The sequence below is a fragment of the Acipenser ruthenus genome, chromosome 17 (genome assembly GCF_902713425.1).
Source record: "Acipenser ruthenus chromosome 17, fAciRut3.2 maternal haplotype, whole genome shotgun sequence".
Lineage (NCBI taxonomy): Eukaryota > Metazoa > Chordata > Actinopteri > Acipenseriformes > Acipenseridae > Acipenser > Acipenser ruthenus.
The window spans coordinates 23,257,023-23,279,383 of record NC_081205.1 but is presented as its reverse complement, the minus strand read 5'-3'; the positions used below and the strand labels follow the sequence as shown (position 1 = coordinate 23,279,383).

The following is a 22,361-nucleotide window of genomic DNA, read 5'->3' as shown; positions in this document are numbered from 1 at the left end:
ATAAAAAAATAAAAAAACTGAAATATCTTGCTTGCATAAGTATTCAACCCCTGTGCTGTGGAAGCTCCCAGTTTACACCGATGAAAAAAATTGCCCTAACGAGGACACAATTACCTTACCATTGGCCTCCACCTGTGAACCATTAAAGTTGCTGTCACATTTTTTGGATAAAACCCCCACTGTTGAAGGATCATTGGTCAGGCTGTGAATCTGAAGGAAAATGAAGACCAAAGAGCATTCTACAGAAGTTAGAGATAAAGTAATATAAATGCATAGATGAGGGAAAGGGTACAAAATAATATCCAAGTGTTTGGATATCCCAGTGAGCACAATCAGGAAGTGGAAGCTGCATCACACCACGCAGGCACTGCCAAGAAAAGGCTGTCCCTCAAAACTCAGCGCTCAAACAAGGAGACTTGTGAGAGAAGCCACAGAGAGGCCAACAATCATTTTGAAGGAGCTACAGAGTTCAGTGGCTGGGAGTGGAGTAATGGTGCACAAGTCAACCATATCAAGAGCTCTGCATAACACTGGCCTGTATGGGAGGGTGGCAAGAAAGAAGCCGTTACTCAAAAAGTACCATCTGAAAGCACGTCTGGAGTTTGCCAGAAAGCATGAGAGTGACCCAGCTGCGATGTGGGAAAAGGTTTTGTGGTCAGATGAGACCAAGATAGAGCTTTTTGGCCAAAACTCAAAGCGTTATGTGTGGCGCAAACCTAACACTGCCCATGTCTCAAGACACACCATCCTTACAGTGAAGTATGGTGGTGGCAGCATCATGCTGTGGGGATGCTTCTCATCAGCAGGGACTGGGCATCTTGTTAAAATTGAAGGAAGAATGGATGGAGCAAAATACAGGGAAATACTGCAAGAGAACCTGCTTCAGTCCGCTAAAAAACTGAAAAACTGAAAAGCTTGGGAGGAAATTCACCTTTCAGCAGGACAATGATCCCAAGCACAAGGCCAAAGCAACATTGGAGTGTCTCAAGAACAAAAAGGTGACTGTCCTACAGTGGCCCAGTCAAAGTCCTGATCTCAATCCCATTGAGAATCTGTGGCACTATTTGAAAATTGCGGTCCACAAGCGTCGTCCAACCAACCTGAACAACCTGGAGCAAATCTGCCAAGAAGAATGGGCCAAAATCACTCCAACACTGTGTGCAAAGCTGGTACATACTTACCCCAAAAGACTTAAAGCTGTTATTGCAGCGAAAGGTGGCTCTACCAAATATTAATGTGTGGGGGTTGAATACTTATGCAAGCAAGATATTTCAGTTTTTTATTTTTCTTAAAAATATTTCCCAACATAAAACCAATGTCACCTTACAATAATTGATTTGAGTTTCAGTGTTTTAAAATAAAATATCAAACAGAACGAAATTTCAATGTACCATTTGTAATTCAGTAATATGAGAGAATTGGTCAGGGGTCTGAATACTTTTGCAAGGCACTGTATATACACTACTGTGCAAAAGTTTTAGGCAGGTGTGAAAAAATGCTGTAAAGTAAGAATGCTTTCAAAAATAGACATGTTAATAGATTATATTTATCAATTAACTAAATGCAAAGTGAGTGAACAGAAGAAAAATCTAAATCAAATCCATATTTGGTGTGACCACCCTTTGCCTTCAAAACAGCATCAATTCTTCTAGGTACACTTGCACAAAGTCAGGGATTTTGTAGGCATATAGTCAGGTGTATGATTAAACAATTATACCAAACAGGTGCTAATGATCATCAATTCAATATGTAGGTTGAAACACAATCATTAACTGAAACAGAAACAGCTGTGTAGGAGGAATAAAACTGGGTGAGGAACAGCCAAACTCAGCTAACAAGGTGAGGTTGCTGAAGACAGTTTACTGTCAAAAGTCATACACCATGGCAAGACTGAGCACAGCAACAAGACACAAGGTAGTTATACTGCATCAGCAAGGTCTCTCCCAGGTAGCAATTTCAAGGCAGACAGGGGTTTCCAGATGTGCTGTCCAAGCTCTTTTGAAGAAGCACAAAGAAACGGGCAACGTTGAGGACCGTAGACGCAGTGGTCGGCCAAGGAAACTTACTGCAGCAGATGAAAGACACATCATGCTTACTTCCCTTCGCAATCGGAAGATGTCCAGCAGTGCCATCTGCTCAGAATTGGCAGAAAACAGTGGGACCCTGGTACACCCATCTACTGTCCGGAGAAGTCTGGTCAGAAGTGGCCTTCATGGAAGACTTCCGGCCAAAAAGCCATACGTCCGACGTGGAAACAAGGCCAAGCGACTCAGCTATGCACGAAAACACAGGAACTGGGGTGCAGAAAAATGGCAGCAGGTGCTCTGGACTGATGAGTCAAAATTTGAAATATTTGGCTGTAGCAGAAGGCAGTTTGGGCTGGAGAGCGGCACACGAATGAGTGTCTGCAGGCAACAGTGAAGCATGGTGGAGGTTCCTTGCAAGTTTGGGGCTGCATTTCTGCAAATGGAGTTGGGGATTTGGTCAGAATTAATGGTCTCCTCAATGCTGAGAAGTACAGGCAGATACTTATCCATCATGCAGTACCATCAGGGAGGCATCTGATTGGCCCCAAATTTATTCTGCAGCATGACAACGACCCCAAACATACAGCAAAAGTCATTAAGAACTATCTTCAGCGTAAAGAAGAACAAGGAGTCCTGGAAGTGATGGTATGGCCCCCACAGAGCCCTGATCTCAACATCATCGAGTCTGTCTGGGATTACATGAAGAGAGAGAAGCAACTGAGGCTGCCTAAATCCACAGAAGAACTGTGGTTAATTCTCCAAGATGTTTGGGCAAACCTACCTGCCGAGTTCCTTCAAAAACTGTGTGCAAGTGTACCTAGAAGAATTGATGCTGTTTTGAAGGCAAAGGGTGGTCACACCAAATATTGATTTGATGTAGATTTTTCTTCTGTTCACTCACTTTGCATTTTGTTAATTGATAAATATAAACTATTAACATGTCTATTTTTGAAAGCATTCTTACTTTACAGCATTTTTTCACACCTGCCTAAAACTTTTGCACAGTACTGTATAATATATATATATATATATATATATATATACAGCTCTGGAAAAAATTAAGAGATCACTGCAAATTTTTCTTAAATCAGCATCTCTACATGTATGGCAGCCATTCCATTCCAGTGTCTGTTGAATTCCAACACAGGCACACCTCATTCTACTGAATGAGGTACTGATTAGGGGACCACTCCTGTGGTCATCACTATCCTCTTGCAATAGGACCAGCTGGATGGCAAAACAGTGCTAGTAGTACCTCAAAAGTAATTTGAATCAAAAAATAACTATTGACCATGCCCAAAGAGTTGAAAAGGAAAGTTTTGAGTGAGGAAAAGAAGGGTTCAATTCTGGCTTTACCGGCAGAGGGATACAGTGAGCGTCGGGTTGCTTCCATCCTTAAAATTTCAAAGACGGCGGTTCATAAGAACAAGGTCAAGCAGCACACATTGGGGACAACAAAGCTACAAACCGGCAGAGGGTGAAAACGACTCTCCACTGACCGGGATGACCGCCAACTCATTCGAATGTCACTCAGCAACCGTAGGATGACATCAAGTGACCTACAAAAAGAATGGCAAACGGCAGCTGGGGTGAAGTGCACGGCGAGGACGGTTCGAAACAGGCTCCTAGGGGCAGGGCTGAAGTCGTGCAAAGCTAGAAAAAACCCCTTCATCAATGAGAAGCAAAGAACAGCCAGGCTGAGGTTTGCAAAAGACCATAAGGATTGGACCGTAGAGGACTGGAGTAAGGTCATCTTCTCTGATGAGTCCAATTTTCAGCTTTGCCCAACACCTGTCGTCTAATGGTTAGACGGAGACCTGGAGAGGCCTACAAGCCACAGTGTCTCGCACCCACTTTGAAATGTGGTGGAGGATCGGTGATGATCTGGGGGTGCTTCAGCAAGGCTGGAATCGGGCAGATTTGTATTTGTGAAGGACGCATGAATCAAGCCAAGTACAAGGTTGTCCTGGAAGAAAACTTTCTTCTGCTCTGACAATGTTCCCCAACTCTGAGGATTGGTTTTTCCAGCAGGACAATGCTCCATGCCACACAGCCAGGTCAATCAAGGTGTGGATGGAGGACCACCAGATCAAGACCCTGTCATGGCCAGCCCAATCTCCAGACCTGAACCCCATTGAAAACCTCTGGAATGTGATCAAGAGGAAGATGGATGGTCACAAGCCATCAAACAAAGCTGAGCTGCTTGAATTTTTGCGCCAGGAGTGGCATAAAGTCACCCAACATCAATGTGAAAGACTGGTGGAGAGCATGCAAAGACACATGAAAGCTGTGATTGAAAATCAGGGTTATTCCACCAAATACTGATTTCTGAACTCTTCCTAAGTTAAAACATTAGTATTGTGTTGTTTAAAAATGAATATGAACTTATTTTCTTTGCATTATTCGAGGTCTGACAACACTGCATCTTTTTTGTTATTTTGACCAGTTGTCATTTTCTGCAAATAAATGCTCTAAATGACAATATTTTTATTTGGAATTTGGGAGAAATGTTGTCAGTAGTTTATAGAATAAAACAAAAATGTTCATTTTACCCAAACACATACCTATAAATAGTAAAATCAGAGAAACTGATCATTTTGCAGTGGTCTCTTAATTTTTTCCAGAGCTGTATATATATATATACGGCTATAAATATTTTCTGTAAATACACTTGTTTGGAACTGTATCGACAACTCTTATTTACCTGTGGGTGCTACCCCTACTGCTCACACTTACTGAATAAAAAAAAGGTAGGTCTTATCATGAATAGGCCCCACAGGAGTAGACAATAAAACATATTGTCCACAATTCTTGTTATAAGAACTACATTACCCATATCACCTGCCTAATCTGTCCTTGCCAGCAACTTGAAAGTCAAGTGACTTTATGACTCATTTTATTAAAAAAAATTACAAATCCAGTTCCCAGCTGACCTTTGCTACATATTACTGAGCACACCATGCAGGTGAAACTGATAGTGAAGAGGAAATATAAAAGAATGGCAGTGTCAAATGACGATGACATGCTCCAAGTTTTGATGCCAGTCAGCCAGGAGGAATTTACTGTACTTACAGTACGACTCCTTTCTATCCTACAACTGGAAGCATTAGGATACAGCTTATACAGTATATGTACAGTATACTGCAAAAAGCACAATTTAACCTTTAGTTCCATTGGGGAGGTACTGTAGATTGGGCTGTTCACAGCAAATAAAACATAACATACAATAATATAATACCGAGTTGCACTGGTTCATAATTTGCCACCTCTGAAGCACAGATTCCACGTACATTTTTAATTAAAGGAAACACCCTACCACTCTACAATACCAAGCCAATTTCCTTTGAATAACAAACTCCCTAAATTAATGCGTGTTCAGTGCCAGGGTGGAACACACTGCAAGCCACTGCAGTGAAATAAAATAATTCCAAGACAAAAACTTTAACAGCTACTGGAAAACCTTCTACAAAGATCATCTTTGGTACTTAAATATACAGGTGTGTACTTAAAGAAATGTGTGTTGGATATGACGCCTTTAATCTTGGGATAGGCAGTTCAAATCTTAGATGTGTAGGCTGTGTTAGCACAGATCACTGCCAGGTAAAGCCAGTTTGAAAATTATTATTATTATTATTATTTGTTTATTTAGCAGACGCCTTTATCCAAGGCGACTTACAGAGACTAGGGTGTGTGAACTATGCATCAGCTGCAGAGTCACTTACAATTACGTCTCACCCGAAAGACGGAGCACAAGGAGGTTAAATGACTTGCTCAGGGTCACACAATGAGTCAGTGGCTGAGGTGGGATTTGAACCAGGGACCTCCTGGTTACAAGCCCTTTTCTTTAACCACTGGACCACACAGCCTCCTTAAAATGCACACTGTACTGTGACTACAGATGTATAGTTAGAATGTATTGATAAAAAGATAATGTACACCCCAATCTGTCACAATTCACATGCATTTAGTAACAGATTCAAAATAAAATAAAAGTGATCACTAAATCACAGACACTGTGGCTGGGTAAAAAGTACACATAACATACATTTTTCATAAAAATAAAATACCTGAACTACACTCTGCAGTCTACAAAAGCTGTAGTTTAAAGCTGGTCAGATGCTGCACTGATAACAAAGCAAGCTGGTTCAGATACTGACCAGATTTAATCACCCAAAACATGTAAGCTAACCATCCAGTGAAATGTTAAGCAGAGGTCCGGTGACACTCTTTCCAAGACTGGTTAACCCCGGTGCCCAGGCTGAATTCAAACACAGGTTTCAATTGCTTACATTTTTGGAATGAAAAACAAACACTTTATAAATGTCTTCAAATCATCGAAAGACAATATGTATGCAGCAGAGCTCACACATTAACTGCAGACAGTGACACCCATCAATGCTGTTCTCATTAGTTGCATGCCATTATGGTTGATGTTGTTCATTGTTTTAACAATGGGGTGGCAGCATCAAGGCTCCTGGTCCAATGCCCAGGACCTCCTCCAATCGAGCAATGCTGGATCGAGTCCAAGAGGGAGCTGAAAAGATGCCATTCAACTGAGCAGTTGTTGTGAAGAGTGGGCAAAAGAGTTATGAAAAAAGCTTGTGCGAGCTATGCCAAGTTGGCTAGAAGCTGGGGTGTCAGTCTTTCTGATCAGGACATTCCTTTACTAAATATATTACTGTTCATTTAATTTTCACTGAAAGGTTGCACTATTACTGTAAAAGACTGACTGAAAGAATCCACAGGGGCTCCTGTGAATGAGCAAGGTTATGAAGCTGCCTGTAAGGAGATGAGCCATTCATTCAGGGATTGCCTGCAGCTGGCTTCAGACACTCTCTGGAGATCTATTAATCACCAACTTGGCACACCTACTTTTAATAAACCAACTGGCATGGAAATAACCAGCACTTCAAACATCCAGCCCCCAAGGGAGGTAGACTTCTTTAATCCCAGCTCATCATTCACGATTGACTTTGTTGTCTCCTTTAATCGTCTCTTGTGAAGGTCTCTTATTCTTAGATTCACTTCATGGTCTAATGCAATCTGAAGCAAAGCTGATAATGGCTTGCTATTTTAAAAGCTGCAGGGCAAAAACATCCAATGTACAGAACTGTATGAAAGTGACAATTAAAAGAAAAGGACAAATAAGCTTGCAACACTTCTGAACAAAGTGTGCGTTTGGAATTCAAATTTAACTTGGCTATATATTATGGAGGGAATGGAATATCAGTTTTGCATACAGCAGATAAGAATGAAGCCCTTGTTTATCATGTTACTGTAGACGACAGCATTTCACCTTTTTGTGAACTCAGCTTTACATTCTTCTGTGTTTTTTTTTTGTTTATATTACTTCAGGAGGACTAAGACATGGTATAAAATACAAGCAGTGGAAGAAATAGGCATAGCATATACAGTATCACTACAAATGTGTGCTACAGGGCAGCAGTGTGGAGTAGTGGTTAGGGCCCTGGACTCTTGACTGGAGGGTTGTGGGTTCAATCCCCAGTGGGGGACACGGCTGTTGTACCCTTGAGCAAGGTACTTTACCTAGATTGCTTCAGTAAAAACCCAACTGTATAAATGGGTAATTGTATGTAAAAATAATGTGATATCTTGTAACAATTGTAAGTCGCCCTGGATAAGGGCGTCTGCTAAGAAATAAATAATAATAATAATAATAATAATAATAATAATAATAATAATACTGTAGACAGTCTACCTGCTGATTAGTCTACACATTTCTCAGACTATGTTACATTTTAAAGCTCAATTGTCACACACAACGATGCTCGATTCTACACTTCAATAATTTCTTGTCACTGACTTTGTAGCGTTCTGTGTATTCAACTTTCTCTATTTGTTATGTTCCCCCAGTTACTGTACTTTAGGCTTTATAGTGGAAATGTAATCTTCCTTTCCAATCAACACTCACTACAATGCGAGTCAAACAGTTAGTTCTGGTACATGCAGTGCTGGAAGAACAGCTTGAATAGCATTAATATTTATTACACTTGACAGTGCTATAGCTCAGGAAGAAAAACAAAAACGTTGTTACTTATTTATTACACTGATGAAATGGATTTACAGGAAACATATTCTGAAATAGGCTTGGTTTCTTGGACCCAATAGTTTTATTTTTTGTAAAGGCAACCCTCCAGGTCTATTATTTTTATTTTTTTAAGCCATCCACAAATACTGCAGGTCACTTGCTGTCTGAATCAGCAGGTGTAATAGCTGACCAGTGCCGATGACTAGTCACATTAAAATGGCCTTACTCAGATTCTGAAATAGCATGATTGTTCAACCGGTTAACACTGTATAAGGTCATTATAATATAAAGAACCCAGACATTTTACAATCTGAAAAGTAATACAATATATTCCTGTCAACTCATTAACAATTCTAATATGCACTTATATTCAACAAACTACTGATAATTCTGGGAGTCTGACTGAGAGCAAGTGAAAACACGCGTGTAAGAATAAGGCCCCCTTTGGAAAATAGTTCTCTACAGTAAGAATGGTTCCTTTGTGACAATATTGCATGTTACCACTGCAAAGTAATAAGCCAAAAGCCATCAACGGAATTTCTAGATATGAAACGCATCATTCTCCCTATTATACTTGTAGGTTACTGCTGAAATCTCAAGTGTCAAACAGTGAAGTTACTGTGCATCTGGTGCATGTAGGGTCATAAAGGACTAAAGGCCAGTTCACAAGGAACTTTTGTCTTATTACAAAATTAATATTTTGTGCAGTCTCATAACCAGACTTTTCCGTATCATTTCAACTAATGACTTTGTCATTGTCTCATTTAACTGATAACAGAATTAGCTTTAATGCTAATATAGCTTTAATATATATATTTTTAATTTGGAATCGACAATTTTTTTTTTTCATTTTCTCCCCAATTTGGAAAGCCAATTGTGCGCCTCCCCCGGTTGGCAGTGGAATAGCCTGGATTCGAACCAGCAATCTCCAGGCTATAGAGTGCATCCTGCACTCCACGTGGAGTGCCTTTACCAGATGCGCCACTCGGGAGCCACAGTTCACTAATATTTTTATGGTTAGTTTTCCCTTGTATATTTAACAGAGAAGGCTAGGTTTAGTAATACATGGGTGCCTCCAAATGTTGCTTTATGTAGCTAGAAAAAATGGCTGATTACCCTGCCGCATATGCATGAATAGTCATGTACTGCAAGTAGTAAAGAATGCTTTATTTCAGACAACCAGTTTTGGCAGTCTTTTGAAGAGCAAGCCTAATTTTAGCATGCAGAAGTATAGGCCTAATATTTTAACTGCATTAAACCAAACAGCATTAAAACTAATACATCACTCTTGGTTTATAAATTCAACAAAAAAGGTTCAATTAAGATATCTTGAATATTTTTTTGCAAACCTCATACATGGTGTATTCTTTCAGTCATTCACAATGAGTCAAAGGAGTGTGATTGTGATTTATTTTTTAGATATTTAGGGCTTTTTTGGTCATGGAATTTATGCTTACTTGAACCAGCATTTAACATTTCTATTTATTTTAAGTTGTATACTTTAATGTGCTTCATAATTTAGCCTCCCAATGTACATGCAGCTATGAAACCCTCATGTTTGGGCATTATTGCTCAATGAACTAATTGACATGCCCCGATAGTTTGGTCCTAGTGAACCTGGAAGCAGAACTGTTCATCAGGAGATGTTTCACAGAAGCTAATGGAAGTTGTCACAATAGGTCTCACACTGCCAGCATCAAAATTGACAGGGTGCTGTTTCAGTAATGGTTTGAGAGTGTATGAAACACAGGTACCTATTCACAATATGGTAATCTAGTAACAAAAACGTGATGTCCCTAATTAACCTTAACTTTTAACCAGGGATGGAAATAAGACTCCTATTGCATAGCATTTTCACCAATTCCAGGTTTTAAAATGAGCCTGATTAACCCCAGTGTACAGGTAACAAGCATTGGTGTGACCACATTCCGGCGCCTCCTTAAGACTCACCTCTTCAGACAGCACCTGTAGAACTCCTCTGTTTTTCCCCTGGGACACATATCATCCTTCCTTAAATGCGCTTTACTTGCTCTTATCTGCCCCCTATTTTACTGCATTTAATCCTGTACTTCAGAGTACTGTAATCTGCCAAGTGTTTAATCTATAGTATTTTGTATTTAATCATATCCTGATGTAACTATCACTGACACTGTTATCTGCTGTATTATTGAATTGTATTTTGTCACACTTGTACTTGCTTGAACCAAAGTCATTGTATTTATCTTGCTGTTAATTGTATTATTACTTGTACTGTGATACTTTGAAATGTATTTGCTTACGATTGTAAGTCGCCCTGGATAAGGGCGTCTGCTAAGAAATAAATAATAATTAAATTCCTAGTAAAACCAGGAATGGATCAAACCGCTATGAAATGGCAGCCTTATTTCCATCCCTGGTTTAACCCTTTATTACGCTACAATTTCTTAGACATCTAAATATAACCCATACAGCCATATTCAATAGCTCCTTGCCATGTGTGTTCTGTTTGTAAGTTGAAATGTGGAATTCTTCTTCACAATTGTTGAAAATCTAGATTCATCAAATGCAGATCATAATGCAGTTTTCACTTGTCATCATACTGTGACGTCCTGGGTACACTACACTAGGGTTAGGCACAGCAGATGAAGTACTAACTGTATACAACAGGAAGATGACTTCCTTGACTGGCCCTGAAGCAGTCACCACAGGGCGAGGAGTCTGTCCCAGCTGACTGAATTTGGACTGGAAAACTAGCAACTACAAATGTCACTCTCAACGTGATGACAAATGTTGGCAAAGAATCTTACCAACCGCAAAACAGTCAGAACAACTCAAAAAGCACCATGAATTCGGCGTGGATACAGTTAAAGTAATGCAGATAAGGTAAACACAGACGCTGAACACGTTTACTGCAAAGATTCACATCTGCGTCAAACACTGCGTCAATGCATCCCAAAATATGCAGTTTATCATCACGCGTCCTAAAGATTAGGTTAACGTTATACTCGTTTTTTTTGCTGGGTAGCTAAACAGATTAGGGCGGAAAGCGTAAGGACTCACCTGAATAGTTATGTGTAGTATTGTGAATGATCATCACATTTTTTCAAAATACGGTTTGAAACTGACCTTACCCACACAAACCTTACAGCAGGTTAGGGAGTACCACTTACCCCTTGTAGTAAGCTTTTACCCGGACTTGATGGGAATTCTCTACGGCGGGCTGGGACAGGCAGCTGTCCCGCTGTGTCGGCATCATAAGCCCTGGGAAAAAGAACTCCAAAATAATTTATGAAATCTCTTTACGGGACTTCCAATGTTTACTATACGGGATAGCAATATATTAAACTATAACTCACAAAGTTATCAAACGCCCTACTAAACTCCAACTACAGTATCACTCGATCACCTCAACCACTGAAACAACCACTCCCGACTCGGAGGCCTCGAAACCGACTATTCCAATTGCGGTGTGAAAGCGGGGAGTATACTACATGCATTTGACGTTGAAACAAAAAAATAACTTTCATAAATAAACAAAAAATAAACTACAGCTACAATATATACTTTTTACAAAATGATATCCAATAAAACGTCGTAACTGTTAAGATACATCAGTAAGATTATTACATATCACCCCCTACCTAAAAGTGGTTTAGCTTGATGGCATTCCGATCAAACCACGTACAATCTTGGGGAAGTTCTATTTGACCAAAAACACTAATACTTAAATGTCTAGAAATATAAAATATTGGAATATATATCTGAAGCATAATGGTATATGTATATTCCAAGTGCTAAACAATAGACGAAATATCGAAGTTTTCTCCTCCCCCGTATTTGAAAACAACCAGAACCAAAACATGGATAGTAAATACCAACCAGTGGTGCTGGGATATGTAGTTTTAATTTTGACCGTTTCTATTTTGTACAGCGTACGTGAATGCATTATTCTAATACAACATAATGAATTGACTGATTCTTTCATTTCAATCACCTGTAATGACATTTGGCAGAAGAAATCATCAGTGGTTAAATTGTGGGTTTGAAGGAGGTGGGTCTTTTTTTTAATGGCAAGCTTACTCACTATCTGACCCACTGTAAAAAATAATACCCTACATCACACGTGGAATGAAAACAGTTATAATTAAAGATTCACTTCAGGTTTTCTAAACATTTTAAAAATAATTATCACTAGCTATAAATGCTACAAATTTGCATTATACTGTAAAGGGGCAAGTGAAAATAACCCCCATTACCAAAAATTGCCAGGGTTAAGATTAGTCGTGCAAATATTACAAATTTGTTTTGTGGACAGAGAGAGTGTACTGTAGTATTTAAGTTGCATTAAATTAGATTGTCAGCTGCATTAGCTAAATTAAGAGATATACTCTGGATATACTGTGACTACAAACTGGTTAATCCAGGCTAAAAAAAAAAAGCACGACAAAAAAAAAATCCTTATAACTGTTTTGCACGAAGTAAAAATATTTATACATTAATTTATTGCGTTTTTGACTTGTCATTTTGAATATCACATACTATAAATTACATAACGCCGGAAAATATCTAGTTTGACAGCGATATCACTAAATATAGTTTACGTGTAACTGTTTTTCCCCACCACACATTACATAGTTTTGGCCGTTTTTCACGCGTTCACTCCATCATGACTCGGTCGTCTTAAGTAGACAGCCTACCTTTCGATTCGATTGTGAATAGGGTGTCAGTGAACATGCCGTCTCTACTGTGTTGAAACTTTATTGCCAGTTACAAAAGTGTGAAAACCTTTTTTTTCACATGACATCAATTTAGACAGAGGTCAAGGTCACTGACACGTTTAGCATTTGTGTTCTTTTAGAAACATATACAGTAAGTACCTCAAGTGGTCTCTGATAGGAATAGACAGTGTGACTGAGAGAGTCCTGCCACAAACGACACCATGCCCACAAATAGCGAATCACAAAATACAGTTGTGTATTGAATTTGAAACCATTATCTCAAAAGGGGTTAGTCTTTACCATCTGGAAACCATAGCACTGAAAATACGGCATTGGGTAATTTGTAATGGAGGTGGTTCAAAAGAAAGTGAGGCAATAGAACATTTTAAGTTCTTCCTTTTGCCATCTGGTTGCTCATTAGTGTTTGTTTTAACCTGTTCAGTTATTACCTTATTGCAAACTTGATGTAGTATATAGGCTACATCCCCTCTGCAAAGGATATGCATAATAGATTCTACAAATGATGAGTCACCATCACTGTTGATAAATTTATAGGCCATGTCTAAATTCAGCTAAGCATTTCAACTTGCAGTAGGCACAAGCCGGAGTTCAAGAATAAGGAGGTTCTGATAATCTTAATACACCTCTGCTAATTAATATCTTTTGCGTGTTTTATCGTATGACCGATTCCATAGGAACATAAAATACACATTTCTCTGTACTCCAGTCTTGGTGTAATAATGGCTTTTAAAGACACTGGAAATCTGAAGAAAATGAATGTCGAAGGGTCATTTAAATAGAAAGGAGCAAGATTTAGAAGAATAGATTTCTTACAAGGTCATATAAAGTTCTGACAGACAGCCAGGATTGTTACTTTACTTTCCAACTAATGCACAAACCCTTTACATCATACATTCTAGCATTGGGTGCACAATATGCTTAATCTATTCTTGTAACAAAAAAAGGTGGGTCTAACATTTAGTACAATCAATTATTTATTAGCAAGAAAAGGGATTTAACAAACAGACTATCATAAGCAACTATTTTTGGTCAAAGGTCACCAACAATGGCAAAAAAAATACAGAATTTTTTTTTAATTTCTTTTGAAAAAAATACCAACACACAAGTATATTTGTACAAGAGTCCAATGTCAAAAAGGGGCAGGTGCACAAACCCATCAAACAAATGCAAGACCAGATCGATCAATAAAATGTTTTACAAGAAAGTGCATCCAAATATGCATTGCATTTTACAGTTTTAAAATTATATTTTTAAATATGTAATTACAAATTAATCCACATGTCAGAACATAATTATATGTATTCTTAAAACACCTACTTTAAGAAACGTGAAAATCAGGAGCAAATGCAGTTTCATAAACTAATTTGTATCACTTATCACTAATGTATTATTATTATTATTATTATTATTATTATTATTATTATTATTATTTATACACTTGCACATTCAACAGGTCCCATATGCATTCATGGCAAATATAAGGAACTCAAATGCAAGTTTTGTTTTTAATAGTCGGTTTTAACACACTTTTCTAGACGCTCATAGAAAATAACATCAGACATCAGTCAAACAATTTGCTTTATTCTTGAGCAGCAGATGAAGTTCCAGGTTTGTTACTTTTCAGCTGTAAAACATATAAGAATAATGCTTTAGGTTACAAAAACAATATAAGCTTGACTTTATCAAGTGATTTGTGCTGTATTTGTATTAGACAAACCCTGTGCCCAAGAATAACCAATAGAAAAAATAAATGCCCAGTTAAAACTATAGATTTTTATTTTACTTCTTGTTGATTGAAAGCGTGGCATTTTTAATCTACAGTTTATATGGCTATTTGCTGTCACATTTAAAAACCACAGAACTGTATTGGAATTCAGTTCAATGATGGACATATATTATATGGGATTAGCAACTAAACAGACAGTACACTAAATGCAGGAAATAAGTTACTCATTTAAATTGCATATTTATATATAAAATAATATTATGCTCTTATTCTATGACTGCTTGATTCAAGTGTTTATTAACCTGCCTATTAAGAACTGAAGTAAAAAGGCAGAACTAATCTTTTACTATCAAAACCCACATTATTAAATGTATGTTATTGTAAACGAAAATAATATAAATAACATTTTAAGTAGCATAAAACTGGTAAACCTATGAATATAACACAATAGTTACACATTGCTTAATTAAGACATAATACATAAAAAGGGTTTCACAATGCTTAATTCAGACAAAAAATGGATTCTAAGTTTTTTTTCTCTTACCTGTGATTTTGCCATCTTCATCTCTTCCTGCTGTTTTCTTCTTACCTCTTCCATTGTTAAACTGCCCCCTGCAAAATATAACAACTTCAACCTGTAATTCCTGTAATTCATGTCCTTAACACCAGAAATTCCCAACCTGTGGTCCATGAGTAAATCCCAGGTTGTCCCTTAAAGGAGTGCCAACCAGTGCTTTCCTGCTTTAGCTTTAGGAACATTATTGCTGGTCTCCCTTTCAATGTGGTGATTCATTCGGTTCTTCATTAGTTTTGAAGTAATTTACAAAGCCTCTTAACAAACAAGATCTGCACCTCCTAACAACCTTGTAGTTGTTATTTGTCTATCCATTCTGAAGATCAGTAGATGTTTCTTGTGCTAGATGTAATTAATCACTGCCCAAAGGAAAAGGCTTTTTGACATCTATGGCTATACATTGCACACATATGCCCCCTAGTGGGATGATACAGAAGTGCAGTAATACATACTACACAAAAACAATATATACACTGTAGTACAGTGTAATGTGAAATGCACCAAACAAAATGTGGCATTGAAGTGCTTATTTATTTTACTGGACAACACTCATAATAGAACTTCACTGAGACAAGCATCAAATACAGTTGTTTTTTCATGGAGACACAGATCTCAATTTTGCCATACTGGGTCAGAGGTCAATGGTAACAAGTTTAACCTGCACAGTTTGTAAACCTACAAGTATAAAGTCAAGACCTCAGTGGTCGCCAAGATAGGATGTGAAGCCAATATCTCTAAGGAAAGCTCCTAATAACAAATTATCAAAAAAGTTTCCATAACACAGTCAGTATGAAGTCAGGATGCTTAATAAATTAGAGCTCCAATATTGTTAGCTGTATTACATTATTATTTTTTTGATTACTGGGTAGAAAGTGCAGAAAATCTGCAACGTGCACAAAGGTCCATCAAATAATACACATTGTGTAAGTTACACTACTATGCTGTTATGTCCAAATAAAAAAGTACATGTTTTTGGCCTATTGTTGGTGTAAACAATGGGATATTCTATTCTCAGAAAACAATAATTTGATGCTTCTCTACAGCTCTTTTCTATAGCATTGTGCTTGGTTCTATGAGGAAGAAATGTGTGTGCAGTTTATTAGTTTTTTGCTCACCTACAGTACTTGGGGTAATGGACACGTGGCCTGTGGACCTTCTCTTTTTGAGGTCCTCCAAAGCGGTCAGCTCAGCTTCTGCTTCTACATTACAATATTAACATCAATGTTTCAGTTCATTACATACTACTATATAAAGTAACATAGAATCAACTTGCAATGCACTTAATTGGCTTCTGTATCTCATTCACTGTCTCTTTTTTAGTTCAGCTTTTTATTTTTGTGGACTTTTAAACCAGCTGTAAAGATACAACACTATAAGCCCTCTCTTCCATGTTGTGTCCACTTGTATATTAAAATCTCCTTGTACTGGACAGGGTTTCCCTTTCAGAGGAAACCTCCCCCACTGTGACAGTAAAGCAGGACGGCAAAGCACGTGGAGAATGGGTGCTGGACAAAGGAGTCGGCTGCTCTGTTGTTGTCCCTTCAGAGTTTTTCAGTTTCAAAAGTGAAGGGAATATATTACAAATAAAAAGTCTGACTTCACAATGATGATGGGAAACAACAGCACTAAATGAAAAAAATAATGTAATACCCTTATTTACTTAGTTTCTCATATTTATTTGTCTAAGCAGATGCCTGACAAAAGATGAAGAAATAGAGCACCGATAGCTATTAAAACATCTGAATTCTAAAATGTTAAAATAACTGCTGAACCCTTTTCTGGGGAGATGGCATGACAATATTTTGTATACTGGAAATGTAAAGAGGTTTGACACACACTTACGACATGTTTAAAAAAAAACCAGGGCAACAATATCTTTAAACATACTTTTTTGAAGCTCATTCCTTTTCTTTTGGTCTGGAGGGATTACTGTAAATGCACCGTAACTGCAAGAATAATAATAATAATAAAAAAAAAGGTTTAATTAGGCTGGGCTTTTGGGCAATTCCATGAAAAACAATACAAAATAGATGGAAAAAAGTTACATTTCTGCAGAAACAGTTATGAATCATATAAAACAAAGTCAGTAGATGACATCATTTACATTTGTATGCTTCTTGTTGGGTCATGTGACCTGGCAGCCATTTTGGAAAATTGTACAGTTGTTGACATAATTTAATGAAAAAATACCCTTATGCAATCCAGAAGCATCTGTAAACAAGTTAACATATAAATATTTTACAATAAAAAAGTGCACATGACAATGTTACGTCAGTTACAAATTAATATATAACGCTTCTTGTACTAAAAGACTCTTCAGAATTTTTGTGATTAAGTTCTCATAAATGTGAACCTTTACCTGTTTCCAATATCTGCTTATTGGACATTTTATATATATATATCACTCAGAAAATCTGTAACCGATGTAACTATACTAGAAAGAAACTGATGTAACATTCTAAGCACTGCACTTAAATTATTTTTAAAAGAACACTTAAACATTTAAAACATTTACTAAATTGACTATTTGTACTTAGTGTTTAAGATGCCAACCAGGGAGCAATGTTTTAAAAGGAAATCTAACAGCCCTCCTTTTTTGCTTTTAGATTATTAACATAAGTTGTAAAATGCCTCCAATATCTGCAGCCGATAGAATGTGTGCTTATCGTGCAAGGATGTCAGAAGAGCAAAAAGTAGGGATAAAGAGAGGAACAGAAGCAGCAGAAATTATGCAGGGACAAGTGGAGTAATGTAAGAAAGAAAAGGGAAGCAGAAAGAAAAGTGTAGTGGTAAAGAAACTTGCAACTAAATCTGGTTTGGCTCTGGTAGATAAGCAAGCTTCCAAAAAAAGACCTGAGATTGATGAAACAGAACGACAGGTTTATGCTTTTTATGAGAGTGAATCCATGTCCCGTCAACTGCCTGGATGAAAACACTGTGTTACAATCAGAAATGAAGATAGCACAAAAAAGAGAATGCAGAAAAAGAGCTCATGATGTCTATTCTTGAAGCTCACTGCCTCTTCAAGAATGAATATCCGGATGAAAAAAATCGGAAAATCAAAATTTGCAGCATTGCGTCTCGTGCATGTTCAACCTATCTGTGAGAAAGACCACACTGTCTGCTGCTGTCATGAGAACACAGAGATGCTACTAGATGGTTTGAAAAAAGTTTGCCAAAATATCCCCAATGGTAATCTCCAAGTCAGTGGGTCAGTTTGCAACTGGCAGATGAAATGCTACCTTGGCCAGTGTGAAACATGCCTAGACCTTGATAGTTATATTGATCAGGTAATACAAGGAAATGATATTGAAGATACAATTGTACACTACTACCAATAGGTGGCTAACAATAAAAAAGAACTGCTTGTCAACATTACACAATGCCAAAAATGAGCTCAAAACTCAGCTAACCATTCTGCGTTGCCACAGTTTTATTACCAAGGTGCAACTTCACCAAATTAAGCACTGACGATGAATTTAAATGAATGTGAAGCTGTACTGCAAGAAGATTTCTCAGAAAACTTCACTATAAAGCAGCAAGATGAAACACTGTCAGCTCACTGGATAACAGGAGTGACTCGGTTTACAGCAGTTCTCAGAACTCAAACTGGTACTACTTCTTATGTTGTGATCACTGATGGACTGCAGCATGACACATTTGCAGTAATTTGCTACAATCAAGCTATTCTTGATGAACCCTCAACTTTAGCCAACATCTCTAACTTGCACATCTTTTCTGATGGTGCTGCTAGCCAGTTTAAAAACAGATTAATCTTTTCCACCCTTACCATGCCAAGCAGTGTACACTGTAGTCTGCATCAAGTTGATTAGAGCTTTTTTGCCACAGCACACTGTAAAGGGCTGGATGGTGTTAGAAGGTACGATAAAGTGTGCAGTTTGGCGGTTCATTCTGCAAAAGCGTGCTGTTGTCAACACAGCAGAAGAATTTGCTAAGCTGGCAAAAGAAGCATGCCCAAATGTCTGCATCATTTATATTGCAAAGGATGTGGTAAAGAAGGCGCAAGATGAATGGGCAAACAGATGGGATGAGAACTGTCCAAAGAAAACCCCAAACACGCACAGCATTCACTATGCTAAAAAGTTTAGCAACACTGAACTTGAGGTCAGCATAGTAGGTCCATTTCTGGAAGAAATTAAACCTGACTGAAAAGTGGCCAGTGTGTTTGGCATTGTGGAGCAACCTTCAGCAAATTCAAACAAAGCAGCTGTGGCAGAGAATCCACTGAAAATAATTGAATTGGCAGTAAATGAGTACTGCATTGTTATGTATGAAGGCAAGAGATACCCTGGCAAAGTTGAAGAAGCCATGACAGCTGTGCCCGAGATGCTTGTCAGTGTTTTGTATCCATGCAAAGGTGGCTGGAAGTGGCCTAGGCAAAGGGATATATTATGGTACCCTGCCTCATCTGTTCTCAAAAGGATTGATGCACCAGTATCTGTGAATAACTGGGGAGTATGTGCCTTTCAAGAAAACATCACAACTTCTGCAGACGCTTCAACTCTGTGAGGGCTTCAGCTTGCATGGTATTCACATCCATGTATTTTTCAGAATGGTTATGTTGGTTACAGGACATGGTTAGTTATGTCATTTTTGGGGTTCTGGTGGAGGACAGAATAGGAGTGGTGAAAACTGTTTCCTTACATTTGAGCACCATACACTGTTAATTATTGTGTGCAGTTCTACATATGTAGTTGCCTCTATTTTAGGAAGACTTGAATGAATTTACAGACCTATTTTGTTAATGTCAATTTTATGTTATGTCAATTACCAAATAAAATGTTTTTGTTTTAATAAAGTGATTTAATGATTATTTCTAATTTCTTATTTACTTGAATATACACATGCTAGGTTTATCCATTGGTAAAACTAATTTGGACAATCTCCCTTTAGGTTGTACTGTTTGAAACCAAGAAACACTACATTTCTGCTCTAAAAGTTACCTCAGTTACAATGGAATTGCCCTTTGCTATACTGAAAGAAGTGAAAAATACCATTGGCGGCCACAGCATTGGCAAGCACCAATGGCATCATAACTCATTTAGAACGAATATTCAGAGGTTGGTACAGACTTGGTGCTGTAATGTGTGTGTGTGTGTGTGTGTGTGTGTGTGTGTGTTGATGGGTTCATGTACTCTGTTTACCATTAGTGTGTCAAAATAAAACGTTTCCAGGATGGTTCCTTTGTATGGATTGCATTTTAAAACAGAACATTTGGATTCAATAACATTCAAATTAGAAATGCAAGTACTTTTTTTTTTTTTACTGAATTGTATCCCGAACATGGATTTTGGTTATATAAACAAACAAACAAAATAACAACAGTTTACCTTTGAACTTTATTTGCTGACTTCTGCTGCACCGCGTTAAGTTTCTGAACGTGTTGTCCTTTTTGGTTAACTGTTGACTGTGGTTTTGATGTTGCTGGAAGAGTTGTTTTTCTATTTGTCGTGCCCAAACTAGAAACGTCAGTGGATGCATTGCTGCAATTTCTACTCCTATTGGTACTGTTAACTTCACTGTTACTATTCAACCTAGTCTGTACTTTTACTTGCGCAGTCCTCGGCTTGTTGACAAAGGTGTGTGACATTTTCGGTCCAATGCAAGAAAATAAGTTATTATATATATATATATATATTTTTCTTTTGATAACTGCTTTTCGACACGCGTTGTTTCGTTTTATCAATATATACTGACTGTCAGATGTATTGTAACAAATCTAACAGCTAAAACTCCTGAAAAAAAACTTACTAACGTGTGTTTTCATAATATAGCTTAATCGGATAAAAATACAACCGAGGCGAGAAGCGCAGTGTCAATACTACTGATGACAGACAACTTTAAAACAGCAAAGGGCAGTGGATTTTGTAGTTCTCTACTTCATCTTTGTAGTGTAAGGTAGATTGAAAGCAGCAATAACAAGACTACAACCGCTTTGTCTGTTGTTACAACGACGTAATGAAACACTGTTGTCATGACAACAACCTGTAACTGTCATTTAGTCAGGTGCTTTCGAATTAAAACGAGAAACCATTCTCTTAAAGTGAAGAGAACAAATACAACTATTTTTGTAAAACCCTTTTTAGAACACTATCATTTAATAGGTTGTTATTTCCTTCACTATGGTCTGCTCTTGTGTAATTTCTTTAGCCTAGTTTGTTTGAGGGTGAAATCATTAGGAAACGTGCTGCGAAAACCTCCAATTAACTTCTGAGGACGAAAATCTCGTTTTAAGAAGATGCAAATGCACGCAATAAACAGTAATTGTGGATCAACTTTATATTTTGATTGATTGAAAAAAAAAATCAGGAATAACGAACTAGCAAAATGGACGAATGTATTTGTTTTCCTATAACCATTTTCACCCGCTAAAAAAAATGTAATCTGCCCTTATATGAATAAGCATTTGCAGCGTTCACTGACAGACAGGCATGAATGAATGTCACTTCATGATACATGTCCACATGTACTGAAACCCCAAATAAATCATATGGAATAATAATAATAATAATAATAATAATAATAATAATAATAATAATAATAATAATAATAATAATAATAATAATAATGTATACTTGCCACCGTCTACAACTATTTTAATTAGGATAAAGCACAACAGAACTGTGGAAAAAATCTTTTGTATATTTGATTTGGCACAAATTAAAGAGGAACAACATTATTAACGGGATATCAACGCATATAAACTGGCTTGTTGTTACCTCCTCGAGCCTATTAAGCAGTAGCCTACTATCAAGATTTTTAGACGACGGTTTTATGGCCATTTTTATGAACGGAAAAAGCCTTTAGTGTTACAAATTAACGTTAGAAAATGTAGACATGAATGCTGCTTATAAGACCCTGATAACGTTAAGCTACTGTTAAACTTTTTCACTTTTAGAGGTATTTTTCACAAAAATCACGCATATTATTGCATAACCACCGGTGTACTAAAACGAGTATAGAATACTTATACGTTAGGCTCACTGAGCCTGCCACTGGCTGAGCATTGGTTCAAATTTTTTAAAAAATCAGATTTGCTTTTCAGAAAATAAATTACATTTTTCCCTCAACGTTGAACCTTAAAAGAAAAAAGAAATAATTCAACACGTCTCAGCAGAATCACCACTTTTAATATGATGCAAAAAAAAAAAAAAAAAAGTGTGTGTTCAGGTGTAATGTCGACTTACATGCAGTCTTTTTTACTCCAGATATCAGAGATAATCCTCATAATGAACATATTTTAGAT

General features: G+C 37.4%; 2 protein-coding genes across 4 annotated transcripts in view; both read right to left on the bottom strand.

Moving 5' to 3' along the window:
• LOC117423564 (protein kinase C iota type-like) overlaps positions 1–11,780 on the bottom strand; it is a 36,409-nt gene extending 24,629 nt beyond the window's left edge. Inside the window, exons 1-2 of one of the 2 annotated variants that reach the window (XM_058990143.1) lie at positions 11,697–11,780; positions 11,226–11,316 (exon numbers count right to left, since the gene is read on the bottom strand). In XM_058990143.1, the coding sequence (XP_058846126.1) occupies positions 11,226–11,311 (86 nt within the window). In that variant the 5' untranslated portion in view covers positions 11,312–11,316; positions 11,697–11,780. Of the gene's footprint in view, positions 1–11,225; positions 11,317–11,411; positions 11,536–11,696 lie in introns of those variants that run through there. The other variant, XM_034039563.3, reaches the window with a different exon arrangement.
• Positions 11,781–13,750: 1,970 nt separating this feature from the next.
• Positions 13,751–20,981, bottom strand: zgc:194621 (uncharacterized protein LOC795037 homolog). Of its 2 annotated transcripts, XM_034038040.3 has the most exons (5): positions 20,446–20,974; positions 16,982–17,040; positions 16,210–16,293; positions 15,065–15,132; positions 13,751–14,418 (listed from the first exon to the last, which is right to left on the bottom strand). In XM_034038040.3, the coding sequence occupies exons 1-5, from the start codon at positions 20,703–20,705 to the stop codon at positions 14,374–14,376; spliced, it is 516 nt and encodes a 171-aa protein (XP_033893931.2). In that variant the 5' UTR covers positions 20,706–20,974; the 3' UTR covers positions 13,751–14,373. The 2 variants fall into 2 exon arrangements, with proteins under 2 accessions (XP_033893931.2, XP_033893933.2); XM_034038042.3 differs by lacking the exon at positions 16,210–16,293 and having other exon boundaries at positions 20,446–20,981.
• Between the last annotated feature and the right edge of the window lie 1,380 nt (positions 20,982–22,361).

Bases quoted from the DNA above. Each gene is read 5' to 3' on its own strand.
- zgc:194621 (XM_034038040.3), bottom strand. From the start codon at position 20,705: ATGTCACACACCTTTGTCAACAAGCCGAGGACTGCGCAAGTAAAAGTA. The intron at 17,041-20,445 runs GTAAACTGTTGT...TTATTCTTGCAG, and splicing joins TCAGCAAATAAAGTTCAAAG to TTACGGTGCATTTACAGTAA. The intron at 15,133-16,209 runs GTGAGCAAAAAA...TATATTTTGCAG, and splicing joins CATTACCCCAAGTACTGTAG to GGGGCAGTTTAACAATGGAA.